Consider the following 13897-nt stretch of genomic DNA (forward strand, 5'->3'; position numbering starts at 1 on the left):
TTTGCATGTTATCCAAAATGTTTATCATAGCAAAGGTTGACGTGCCAGAATTGGCCAACTGGCATGAAAAAAACATTTCACTTTCTTGGGAAAGTGCTATCACTTTGCTGCCTTTTAGAAATGATAGTTGTTTTCTGAATTACAAGTGGTTTGCATAAAGAACATAAATTGCTGTGCTCTTTATCACTGCTTACTGTATGACAAATATACAGTCCAATTTTTCAAGTGTGGTGTCTTGAAAATGAATGTCTATTTGAAATGAAAACCATTTCAGTACTTGAGCATCCTCCCTCTGGAACAGGCTGGATAATAACATGTTCATCACCTTGGGTTATTTTAATATTTCCTGAAGCCTGCACAAGATGCTTTCTATTTTCTTGTCAAAACATACTGAAATGAAAATTATTTTTAATAAAGTACAGTAATCACAGTGTGATCACCAAGTGCATCTTCTCTTGTCAGATTGTTTCTTCCTACTCACGAGTATTTACAGTTACTTAATGTTATGATTGCTGAGCAATCCGGTGTTGGGAGGAAGAGAATGGAATGTTTCATTTCTGACAAAGAGCCCTGGGTGATACAGAACATCCTCCTTTGCCTCCTAGAATAGCATCATTGTTTAAACCTAATGCTGGAAGAGTTGACTGCTGAGGGACTTCTTTTTTTTTTTTTTTTCCCCCCCGTCTTCTTTCATTGCTGTCTTCCACAGGTACCATACACTGAAAGCAGAGCTGCTGCTGATACTCGGTTTTGTCCGTGTTTTTCTGTAAATGCCTGCGGGAGTGCCATGCCAGATCCCAGGCCTGAAAGATGCTTGGCATGACAAAATTAACATTTGGTCCATGGGAGCGCTGGAGTTAGTCTCATAGCTTCTTAGGTTACATGCTCTTTTGGTGAACAGCTGGTGGATAACTTGCTTAGCTTTGGGTAAACTGAGGTCCAGTATTTAGAAGAGAAAATTGCTTGTCTACACAGGCACTGGGAGCTTTTGGAGATAACGTCTGAATGATTTTTTTCTAAACTGTTTCTGTACACCAGGTTTTTTATTCAAGTCACTCAGCTCTAAAATAAGTGATGGACAAATCTCAAGAGATTTGGTTTCATATCTTACCCAAACATTATCCAAGCTAAGTAAAGCTCTGGAGTCTTCATAACTGAGCATGAAACCTCAGAAGAACAGACTTTCTCATGAGAGTGTCAGTGTTTCCTGCCGGCTGGAAATACCAACAAAATAGTCTTTCTTGTGGTATTTTGGAACTTCAGCATCTGGACGTTGCTGTAATCAGAGAGAAAAGTGAATGCGAAAAATAATTGTTTAAAAAACAAACCCCGTTTCAATTTTGGGTGTGAGGTTCCTTTCAAGTTTTTCAGTGAAGCTATTAATTGATACCGTAACTCTCTATCCGAAGGTAGGAGATCTTAATCTGAAACTGCAAGTTCTGGCTATTTTGTTCTGAGTATTGCAAAATATTATCACTTGTGAGTCACTGAGTATTTCTTCAGTCAAGGGAAGAAACTGCTATTGTATCCTTCCCTCCCTTTTATGTAAATATGTAACTAAGCACTGCTCTTGGAGTACTTGTTTTTTGGGAGAACATTCTGCTTTCTTCGATCCCTGCTTCAAGTGTGAAATGTAGCTCAGCTGCAGAGCCACAATGAATGTCTCATTCTAAACAGGTCTAGTAAAAATAATCTTAATGACTGCATTATATAACTAATGCAGTGATAAAGAGTGTTATGGTACTAAATAACTGTAATGTGAAATCATGCATTGATATTTATAAGGAAATTGTAGAGGTGAGCTATACCTGGATTTAAAAATAGAGTTAATCCTCATTTTGGATTTTGACAGTGAATCAGTGGGACTCGCAGAGAGAGTAACTTCAAAAGTTAAAGATGGAAAAGTGTGTTTATCTCTTGTCCTTCTGCCACTGCAAGATTTACAATATGTTCTTTTCTTTATTCATGCCATATTTAGTAACTCGAGCAATGAGTTTTCCCATCATTGGGTTTGTATGATTAATCCAAGTTTGTGCTGTTAGCAGAATACCAGGAAATATTTCTCAACTTCCCTCTCGGTTTATTTTCACCAACATTTTAGTTCTTTGACAGGTCCTCACGAAGTCTTAAACCTCATTCTTCATGCTGGTCATATGCTGCAGTTTGGTTGCCCATAGGTACTCACTCACATCTAGGTTCACATTTAAGGCTTGACATATTGTTGGGGATAATCAACACCTGACATATTGTTGGGGATAATCAACACCTGACATATTGTTGGGGATAATCAAGTAGAGTTCTGCTCTTTGCAAATTCTGGATTTTTATGGCTATATTTGTGCTCTTTCCAGAATTTTCTCCAGTTTGCCACTCTTAGTGGTTCTGAATTACCAGGATTGCAGCATAAATGTTGAGAGAGAGTAGTCAAGTGCAATATCATTTTCCTGATAGGTATATTTGCTAAATTTGTACTGCTTACCCCTCTCCCCCTTGCTGTTGTTATTAAAACCACATTTCACAGAGAGCTTTTGTCAGTTTTGAGGTCTGCTTCTGTTTTTCTTTTTTTTTTGAGAATATGTTTTTGGAAGCATTAAATTCCAGAAAAATACACGTGCATACATATATACACAGTTATTTATTTATTGTATAAGTACTTCTTTCCCACATACCAAAATGTTACAGGTTTCTTTGTACCGTTACCTTTACTTACTGGAGATTGCAAAAATGTTTCACTTTAATAGCATTTTAAAATACAAGAAAATATCATCACCAGTTTCATACTTTGGTTTTGCATGTAAATATTACCATTAATTAGTTATGCAATTAATAATAGCCTGCATTCATATACACTGTGTTTAAATCAAAGTAAATGAATGTTCAAATTAAGAATGTGTTTGCAAACAGATGTCTAAAAATGGATTGTTAGTTAGTTACCTACAGTGCTGTTTTTCTCCAGTTCTGTTGTTATAAAGGGGATTCAAATAATGCAAGAGGCAAAAGAAATCACTGCAGGAACATAATCAAAGTGACAGTTTTGTGCCGTATTTCCATATCAAGCTAAAACAAACAAAAAAATTCAGCTGTATATGCATACTTAACAATGTAGGTGTGTCTCTGGGGAGTGATCGGAAATGAAGGGACTATCTTTTCTTTCTCTCCTTTAAGACTCTCCATTTCCAATTATTTTTCTAACTATATATTAGCTGTTTTAATTAAAAGGTGATGATTCACCAGTTTCTAGCCACTGAGAACATTTTTATAAAGTAGATGTTTAAAAATAGTAATAATGTAGGCTATTTTACTATTACTCTGAACATTTGGTGCTTGTAGGAATATTTTAGCACAATTTGAACAATGAAAGAAAAAGCTGTTTTCAGTGATTTTGTGTTCAAGAATGATTCAACCTCTTTGCATGCTAACTCTAATTTTCCAAGGCTTATACGACTTTAATTTGATTCTTTATCTGACCATAAAACAATGTCTGAAAATTGCATAGCACATTACTGGAGAATCACTTTTTTTGTGGACTACCTGATTGTCAGAATGAATACTGCCTTTTAAGAGACACTCTAAATAAGTGCTGGGCAAAAGTGAACTTTACAACTCAAATTGACATAAGTTCTCATGAAATCCATGTGGTTTCATCTAAGCATGAAGGAGAAGCGTCTCACTGATTATTAAATATTTGCTTAATTGTGCCTATATATTAGTGCTTGTGTAAAGACTTGGTGCTGGTGTCTTCAAATGTATGCATATAGGTATACAGATACGTGTGGAGGTGACGTCCTAAAGTTAAACAAAAAGGTGTTGGTGATAAATATATTTCATTTCATGGTTTCTCAATTCAAGTAGTTTTAACTGCTACCTCTTCCCTAGGCTGGTATTCCTCTTCCTCATCACAGCCTCTTTTGGGAGTGATTTTCCATTTCCAATCTCTAAGCAGCATTAACAAAAACATAAATGAAAGAAAGCAAGCACTCTCTCAAAATGACTCTATCCTCCTTTTTGTCCAAAGAGCCCCTACACCTGTTGAAGACCCAACATGTATGGTATGTTCAGTCTTGTCTGTTCTGGATTTCAGATATGATATAGTGAATTTTAGATGGCCAGAAACAAGGACAGGTATCTTCCTTACATTAAAAAGATGCTGTATCCCAGCGGGAAGCAGAGTTCCAAGCAGTTTGATACATCAGACCTAGAAAGACAGGTTTAGGTATAACAGAAGCGCTGTAATGACACATAAGCAAAATTGGGTATACCTTAATAACAGAAAATTCTCCACCGTTATGCAATTTTATGGAAAATTTACACCAATTTTACGTTGCCACAAAAAGTCATTGTGCCAAAGTCAAGCTCTCCAAGGTGAGCAAATGGCGGTGCTGGAGTCCCTGTTTTGCCGTAGCTTCCCCCAAAACGCCACGTCGGCGGCGAGCGCAGAGGGCCCCGCAGGGGTGGGGGTTGTGTGGGACAGCCACCGACCAGCATTTCCCGCCTCTCGGGCCGCCTGCCTCCTCCTGCTGATGCCTGCGCCAAACGGAGCCCTGCGACTTGTGATTGAAGCGCGCCGTTTGGCATCGGAGCCACCAGAAGAGCTCCTCGGCATGTGTGAGCTCCCCCGTCAGTATATTTAGGGGCTTTTTCGTTTTTTTTTTTCAATAACGAGATGATTTACTCAGGCACATTAGTCGCACTAACGGGCAGCCTCCGTGCTGGGTGCCTCAGGTGTCCCGTCTCCCGGCTGCGCGCGTGGGCGCGATGGAAAAGGCAGCGCGCTAGCTGACTTGAATTCGAGGGATTTAAAGCAGCGCCTGGTCCGAGGTCGGGCCTGGGACTTGGCCTTGTGGCAGGGTGAAGCTGAGAGCTCACCAGCCCCAGCTTATCCTCCCTCGTCCACCGTGGCTTCCCCTGCCTCGGCCCCTCGCCGGAGGTTACCGCCTTTGCAGAACCCCAGCTCAGCAGCGCGTCCGCTCCCGGCGCCCGGGAAAGCCCTCTCCTCCCGCCCTTCGTTTTTCCTTTCCTCGTCTTTTCTCCTGGGCCGCCAGGACCGAGCTGGGGCGGGTGCCAGGACCCAGCTGGCTGCGCGTTGCCCTTTCACAGCCCTCGCTGGCTGTGGGTCCGTGGGCGAGCCGGTTCAGGGGGGCAGAGCCCAGCGGGGAGGAGGGGGCTGCTGAGAGGCCCCGGGGGGCGCGGGGCCAGGGCAGGAAGGAGGGCAGAGCCGGGGGCTGCGGGTTAGTTCAGCAGCCGTGACACCTCCCTTTCTGACGGGGACAGCAAGGACGTCGGCCGACCGAGGCTCCGCCACGCGCAGAAGCGCCGCGGTGTGCTAGCTATGAGGACTGATTGGGGGACCAAACTTCCAGGGTACCCTGAAACCGCTGTTTCTGTTTGCTTCCAGTAACTAATGCCGCTTTCAGCAGCAGCAGAGGAGCTGCCTCCGTTCTCCAAAAAGGCAGCCAGGGCCTCCCTTCCATCGCTCGGCGATGGAGCTCCCCGGAGGCGGGCGGCGAAGCCCACGTGCGACAGCGGGCCCTCGCCTTTGCTGGGTGCCACCGCTCCAGCGCTTGGTGATAATTGCGGGGAACCACGAGTGGCAGGCAGGCCCTTAAATTATTTGGCATTACCCTTAAGTGCCTGATCAGTCGGGGCAATTCAGAGTTTGATGTCTAAGAGCTCTACACACCTGCAATTACTTAAATCCACAAAATTGCACCCATAGGTATTTGCAGGCACAAAAATGTTGGCATAAAATTAGAGGCCATTTCCTAAAACCTGTGCCTAAATTTTGATGATATACTATATGAGGGGTTGTTATTTTGAAATGGATTTGCGGAAAGCAATTGAAAATCTCCAGGCATCCCATCTGTGTTTAAAGTAACAACAATAACAAAACTTTAAATTAGCATAGGAGGTTTAAGACATTTCAGGAAAACATTGATTAAATCTGCCAATGGAATGAACGTGTTTGGCGAGTGACCTAATTAGTGTACACTTGGTTCTTTTTCACTGCACTGCTTACCACTAATTGCTGTTCAGCTGGTCTTCTCCTGACAAGTCAGAAAAAACAAGGATGAGGGATTTGTTGAGGAAATAGTGACATTCAGTTTTAATTCATTTGAACCTGCTGCCAAGCTTAATTATGGAACTGAGAAGCTGAGACCGGGAGGCCCCCAGCCGTTTAGGTTATAGGAGACGAGGATGTTCAGTCTCTGCCGGTGTACTTGGGTAGCACTTACTGCAGCTAGTTAAAAACTTGTGCTTGCTGATGCTTAGCTGTTTTCTTTCCCCCATAGGTAACAAAACCACTGGTTTTATTCCTTAAATTTAATTATTTATCTCTAATGGCATCAGGCCAAAACAAAACTACAGGCATTTTATTTCTTAGAGGAAAAGTTTAACAATTAATCTCGATAGTCTTGTCTTGGGGTTTGTGTGTGTGCTTACATGTACAAACTAGTAATACGTCATTCTGCAAAAAAACCCTTGCAATCCTGGAATGCATGTTGTAGCCTTGGAGCGCCAGTCACCCTCAGTGTAAGCACGCTTGAGCTGCGGGGCTCACGTTAGTGATAAATTTCAATTCCCGCCTCTCGAGGCAGCGGGGGATAACACAGCTTTCTGTATTTGCGTTTGGAGCTCTGAAAGGAAAAGGGCAGGATGCTTCATGAAAAAGGGGGAAATAGTTTTGGTTTTGGTTTCCTGTGGCGGTGATGGATTCTTGTGAGCAGAGTCTGAAAGTCCTGGCTTAGAATCCGGGTGTGTTTTTTTCATGGTGTTCTGCACAAAAACTTGGGGGGGGGGCGGTGTGGGGTGTGGGAATTATAATCCATTGACCAGAATTTGTACGAGGCAGTGCACACCCGCAAAAAAAAAGAAGCAGGAAAAAAAAAAAAAAAAACAAACAAAAAAAAAAAAACACCAAAAACACCAAAACAAAACCAAACCCAAAAACCTGTGGAATTTGAGGCTAGCAGAGGGTGGGGCTGGTGGGGCTTGCACTTGTTTTCAAAAGAGGAAAAAGAAATTCAGACGTTTTCTTCGAGCAGCAGCGTCCAATTGGCAGACCCTGGTCCGAATCCCTCCCTGGGGGATGCTTCCAGCCAGCCTGCTGCCTTTGCCCAGGAGGAGCCAGGGAAGAGTTACTTGAGCAGGGGTGGGTGCCCACCCGAGCAGGGGTCGGGGGGCCAGGGGCAGCCCGGGGGGGGCCCAGCCTGCGCCCGCTCCAGCCGCAGCCTGGGCAGGAGGGAAGGGCTCTCGGCACAGGGAGTCTGGGGATCCGTTTATGCTACAGGGAGAGCTGGAAGGGTTGTTCCAAGACCCAGCTTTTAGCTTCTGTGGAGACAAAACTCGATCTACCCTGAGAAGTATAGAAAACCAACCAAACAAAAACCTCGGAAAACCCAAACAAAAAAAAAAAAAAAAAAAAAAAAAAAAAGCCAGCACTACTCTGTTAGTGCCCGAGACCCAAAAAATGAAGTGAGATTATAAACAAATGAAATATGTTATTGTAGGTCACCGACATAGGCTATAAACATCTACATGGAGGAACGTAAACTACAAAAAGGCAGCACGCCTGGTTTTCTGTTATATAGCATTGCAGGGTTCTTGTAAGGATACTTGAATGCTGAAACAGCCTGGGAACTTGGCTTCCCTTGCGGCAGATTGATGTTCTTTGGACGGGTTTTCAGCCATGGAGTGATTTTGTCCTGATGTTCTGTGTGTGGTGGAGAGATGTGTCGGGAGTGGGGAGGGCCAGCAAAAGATACTTGGAATGAAAATGAACTTGAGGGGAGGAAAAAGAGCAGCTTTGCAGTGAGGCTGGGAGTAGTAATACTAGAATGCATAATGAGCAGCTAAAGATGCAAGGTTTTTTTGTCTTGAGACTCTCACTGGGGCTCTGTTACGGCTGTGTAGCCCCTTGTGCCCATTGAATAAACGTGCAGAAGATATTCATGGATTTAGATATTATGGACTGATGTTAATCTTCAATAATTCACTTTGTTAGATATACCTGATCTCTGTAATATACCAGCAGAATATTCTTACACATTCCAGTTTATATTTACAAGCAATACTAACTTAGATGTGAATACTTACCATGCTATCTAGAAAGTCATATTAAAAATCATTTCCCTTCTATTTCTGTATATTTGAATTCTACCGTGTCCACTGATGATAAATATAAAAATCTAACTCTGTTATCTGTTTTAAATGCCAATAGTAAAACTTATTTTTGCACTTTCATCTCCTTGGTTTTGGGCATGAACATGGTGAGAAATTCAAAGAAATTTAGTCTCCTGAGAAGAGCACCTTGTTATCCTAAAAAATAACTTGCTCTGTGTTTGATCCAAACCATCCAGTGGCTTCCTGAGGCATTTCAGATGTCCCACTTGGCAGCTCTGGCTTCTTGTCAGGATCTCTTACCTAGCAAGATGGAAGCTGCATCTAATTGTATCTCCTTCTTCCTCCCAGAAGCTGCCCTCCCAAAGGGCAAAGGCGTTGGAGAAATTCGGGGAGGAGTCTTGCTCTATGGTAGCATGATTCTTGGTTCAGAGCAGCATCAGCTTCACTCCGCTCCACAGCTCTTCAGAGGGCTTGGTTCACACTGCAAAGTAAAATGTGGTGTAGAACAAACTGATTTAAAAATGGCAAGCTCAGTAGCAATAAAAAGGGAAAATCAAACAGGGAAATCTGAGCAGGTAAATCACCCCCCACCTCCTCAAGATGACCATACTCCAGTGGGCTTCTTCATGGTGGCGTTTATTAGATTTGTTGTCCCAGTGTACAGTTGTTCTAGGCTTTCCCTCAGTTGGCAGTGTTGCCTTGCCAAAAAATCCACCCCAAACCAAAAAAAAAAGGTAAAACTGAGGGAAGAGCACAAAGGTTCAGATCTTGACTTTGTTGTCAAAATAGTGCTTTTCATACTCTTCGTCAGCAGTTTCTTTAACAATTTTGGCTATTTCTTTTTTCTTACTTCTTTTTCATTTTCTTAAAATTTTACGAACAATTTTAAGCCGAGAAAACAAAAAAGTCCATGTGTACAAAATTCTTTCATCATTGGACAAACCCCTGCATCAAACATTGCTTACATACCAAAATAATAATAAAGAGATGAATATAACTTGTGGGGCAAGGTGATCCCAAGCACGCGCTCTTATGCCTAGATTTGGTGCAGAGGGGAAGGCAATAAAGCTTCCCAGGAGCAGGAAGAAAGGCTGGCAGGAGAAATAAAAATGGATATGGCAGGAAAGCATGTCTGTGGTTGCCTCCTGCATGATGTGTATTGACCTAGTAAATGGAGATGTCTGCAAAGGAGCTGCTGTGCTATAAAAATGCTTGTGGGAATATCGTTAAAGCTTTCAGACAGATCAGTTTTGTCCGTATGGCTTCCCAGGGAGATGCCAAAGAGGTGGCCCCTGGCCACAGCTTGTCCAAGCAGCAGGTGACTACCTGTGCCGTAATTGCTTAATAAGGTGGTCTGGGGTTTTCCCTCCATGAATTGTGAAGTACATGCAGCTGCCTAAATAGGTGCTTGGTGAAACTTTTAAATCTTCCTAACTCTGTTGAAGTCTTTAGGAGCAAGACATTTGAATGCTGTTGAAGATCAGAGATAGCTCAGTGCTCAGAGATTGTGAAAAGTCCATTCCTTGTCCTCTTTGCCCTCCTTTGTATCTTCAGGAAAATAAAAATACTCCCAGAGTTGTTGATAGCCAGGAGGGGCTTAACAACACTGGTCTTGCTTGAACATACCAGTCTTGCTGGTTAAAGGAATGAAAAAAGAGAAGAAGAGGAGATAGGAAGTGACTGGCTGATTAATAAACTTAAATAATGCAAATACTGGGAGTTGGAAAGCCACTTAAAAGCAGATGATTATCCCTTGCCAATCCCTGAGATCTAACCTCCTTAAGCTGCTCTTCAGATGATACCCTGAAGCAGTTCCTGGTAGGGACCTGGCCCTTGTTCCAGCAGAGAGGGCGGTGAGATGAAAGGGATGTGGTTTATCCAGGCTGCGACTTTATTATCGTACCATCTTCTAGAGCTCTCTGGCAGTCACTTGTAGAGCGCAGGTGGAGATTTCTCCCTTAATTGCTCCCACCTGCTGGAAGATTCTGCTCCCTGCCCCTGCACAGATGGCCCCAGCCTGCCGCAGAGACCTGCTGCCCTCCTCTTCTGATGCTTAATCCTCGTACGGGTTCAACGGACAGGGAAAGGGTGGAGTTTTCTCACGAAATCAGCCATTGCAAGCTGGAGCTTTGTGTCCTAGGGAGGCCCATCCTGCTGCATCCTCGTATGGAAAAGATGAGGCAGGCCTCCAGAGCCCCACGAGCGCGTGCCTTACTGCTGCCAGAAACCTTTTATCTGTTACAGCAGTCAAAGAGCGGCCTTCTCTCCCCCTCTGCTGCATACCTTCCTGCACTTTGAAACTTCGGGTCGTTGCATTTTTTTAAACCTGAACCCACTAGGTTCAGGAGGAAAGGTGTGAGAAATAGAGGTGTGATGGCTGGTGGTGGTGGCAGTGCTACTGGGAGACTATGTGACAGTGGAAGAGAATGGAAAGGGTTTCCTTCTTTATAAAAATAAATTCTTTATCTATGCGCGTACACATGGAAAATAATGAAAATGTCCATTTATCTGCTTATTTTTCAGGTTACGGTTTTGTAGATTTTGACAGTCCGGCAGCAGCACAGAAAGCAGTAGCATCTCTCAAAGCAAATGGCGTGCAGGCGCAGATGGCAAAGGTAAGAGCAGCCATGTTGTTTCAGGATTACTTGAGCTGTTGAGTTAAACTTCCAAGCGTTTGTTTTGCTCCTGTTTTTCTTAAGGTTTTGGATTGCTTATTTAATTTTTTTTTTTTTTTTTTTGTTTCTGCTTTGGCTCCAGTGCCTTATTCATCCTATGGTTTGTCTGTGTTCTTGAGAGCTGTATCTCATGCGATGGGTTCTGCTCTGATTCTCTCTGCCCCTCTCTCTAGAGAGGGTTGTAAGGTGGAGAGCGGTTGGAAAATACTTTGTGCTGACTGCAGTGTGGAAGAGTTGCTTTTTCTTCACCTTTGAGTTGTCTTCGTTTGGTTCCTTTGCCTTGCAATAGTTATTCTTTTCTGATGTGCCTGGTGGACTTCTCTGAAGGGGTGATTGACTGAACATAAGGAAAGTTTGCTTGATCTGCCTTGGTTTGGCTTTTCCTGTCTTTTTTCTGTTGAGGACATAAATGAGAGCGTAGCAGGTTGCTGAAGGAACAGTTGCTGGAGGTTGTCTGGAGGTGACCGGCGCCTGTTGTTCAGCGAGGCTGCAGGAGCCATGCTGTACATCTCGCAGCAAATGCAGTGAGCTCAGACACTCCGGTCCTGGAGTGGCCCTTTGTCCCCGAGCAAAAAGGGGCTGCCGGGGAGACGGGGGTTGTAGTAAATGACTGTCATGTGCTCCGGCTGTTGCCTTTCTGAAGGCATAATCATGTGTCTTTGGGCTCTAGACTGTGTCGGCCAGCAAAAATAGCTGTTGCTTTGTACCTCAAAAATGCCTTGCTCTAGAATCACAAAAAGCTCTTAATATATTCCCTGGTTTAGTCTCTGCAGAAATGATGCTGGCGTAGAATCGCAAACAGTAAAAACAAACAGGTAATTACAAAACCAGAGGCAAATCAACTAATAAACAATCACCACGTTTGAAGATTGCCATTTAAAGGAATGCTGGTGATTGAAACCTTTGTTTTTCAGCAATATCATACTACAAACATACTTTAAAAAAAAAACTCGTTGGTGGTAAATGAGGTTCTTTTTGCCTTCTACTGAATTATACTCAGTGTGCCTTAAAGTAACTGGATGTTATCCATGTATTCCTGCTTAACAATGCCCCACAATGAGCTATGCTGTTTTATTGGCTCTTAGTTTTTATTGATATGTGGCGATAAAAAATATTTGCTTCAAAAGGGTAAAAGATGGCAAGCCGAAGAATGTGAACACCTACTAAGGACTGTGCTATTTTATTTCTCAGATATACTGCATCTCCTTGTTAAAGTATAGTCAATTTGCCACATTAGTCAGGCTGTGAAAAAGAAACCAAAGACAGGAGCTATGTTTTGTCCTCCTGGTTGATATCAAATAGCCATTTCTGGGGAGGAGTAAATCTCTAACTATATAAATCTGTAAAGTTGTAGATTTAAAATTAGAGATTTAAAGATAGGATTCAAAGATAAATCTATAGTCAGTATTCTCATGATTCAGAACAATGAGTGATTTCAGCAATTGCATGCATGGAAATACCAGAACAGATGATGACTTAAAATACTGTGTTTTGGGTTGTCCAGTATTTTGGGGGCGTAAAGCAAAGTCTGATGCTTTTAGAGTGGGAAGGGCTTTGCCAACCACTGAGGTTTGTTTTCTGGGGGATCTGTGGCAGGAGTAGTTTTTTTTTCCCCGCACGATTTTGAGGCGGCTGGCATGTACACATTTGTTTGCATAAGGCCAACTGTATTTTTACTATTTAGTCATGGTGCCTGGAATCCCGGATAGGTGCTTTTTAGTGCGTTTGATAGTTCAAGATAAATATACAGCTGATTTTTCCTATCTCTGAAAAAAATCGAAGTATTTAGAAAAACAGGGATTCAAAGGAAATTGAGACGACTCTACACAAAGTACCTCACATTGCTGAGAAGGTGGGAGCCTGGGAAAGCAAATCTATCTGGAGAAACATGTTAGTTCTTGCACATGTTGGGAGCCAAGTTGTGTAACAGGACTGAAACACAATGTTACCTGCCAGTATGGGAATTAACAGTGAGGGCTCAGAAGAGGTTTGAAGAGAGAGGCAGAAAAAATAAATTAGCCTCCACCTCTGCAAGTTTAGCCAGAGCAGTTTTGCTTCAAGAACTGCTTTAATTAGCGGTAAATGGTGGCTATCAAATGAAATCAAAGAAAAATAAGTAAGTGTGAAGAAACTACCTAAACTTTTTGCATGCCTTACCTTCAAAAAATATAGTCAGTGTCCTGTATCTTTTGTTCTGCGTCGCAAAGCAGTGAAACTGCCCCGTGTAGAGGCCTAGGAGAGCACTGCAACCTGTGTTCAGCAAATGTCAAAAGTCTCAGTCCAGTCATGGGTGCTTTTGAATAGAGGTGAAAGAGGTGTCGACCAGCTTTTGCAATGCACTGGCCTTCTCCAGTAGCAAGAGAAAGTATGCTGGAGTGTCGGTATAGTCTGTGATGTTTTCCTGGAGAGAAATCTTACTCGGAAAGAGAAGTTCTTTCGCAGTTTTAACACAATATAATTTTTCCCATAAAAATCCAGGAATCTTCATTGAAAAACAAAAAGCAGAACTGAACCCCCTCCCATGTTGGCTAACTGACACATCTTGTGGATACTTGAGTAAAATATACTCATTTTATCGATGCTTAAATACAGCCACCTCCCTCATTTTTATAGCATTTGGACACCTTTTTGGCTGATTTTGTTTCAGCTGCCTCTGGAAGAAGGTTAAACTCTGGTGGATGGATGCTCCAAGTCCCATCACTGTTGGAAAACTTGTTCTGTTGAGGCTAATACACCCCGTAACCCTAGGCAGGGAAAAACATCATTAAATGTGTTTGAATCTCTCCGTTCCCTTGGATGCTCTTCAGTCTGGTGGAAAGTAGTCAGGAGAGGGTTTGGATGAGGGAGAAGAGCAGCAGTATTATGCCTGCAGAGGTTGTGGTGGCAGCTGGGAGGCGAGGTCTCATGGGCCCACTTGGTGGGACAAGGACCCTCCTGGCCTCCCGTGACAACAGATCTCCTGTGAGATCTGGGGGGACAAGGACCCTCCCGTGACAACAGATCTCCTGTGAGATCTGGTGGGACAAGGACCCTCCCGTGACAACAGATCTCCTGTGAGATCTGGGGGGACAAGGACCCTTCCAGCCTCCCGTGACAACAGAT

At 43.0% G+C, this 13897-nt stretch overlaps 1 protein-coding gene across 6 annotated transcripts in view; it reads left to right on the top strand.

Moving 5' to 3' along the window:
- The window catches only part of RBMS3 (RNA binding motif single stranded interacting protein 3), a 721589-nt gene that overhangs the window by 442284 nt on the left and 265408 nt on the right, over positions 1 to 13897 (top strand). For all 6 annotated transcript variants that reach the window (XM_042806473.1, XM_042806470.1, XM_042806471.1 and 3 more), the window contains one exon: positions 10644 to 10735. In XM_042806473.1, coding sequence (XP_042662407.1) covers positions 10644 to 10735 — 92 coding nt within the window. The remainder of the gene's footprint in view (positions 1 to 10643; positions 10736 to 13897) is intronic.

Source organism: Tyto alba, unplaced genomic scaffold (genome assembly GCF_018691265.1).
Source record: "Tyto alba isolate M040663 unplaced genomic scaffold, T.alba_DEE_v4.0 Super-Scaffold_46, whole genome shotgun sequence".
Lineage (NCBI taxonomy): Eukaryota > Metazoa > Chordata > Aves > Strigiformes > Tytonidae > Tyto > Tyto alba.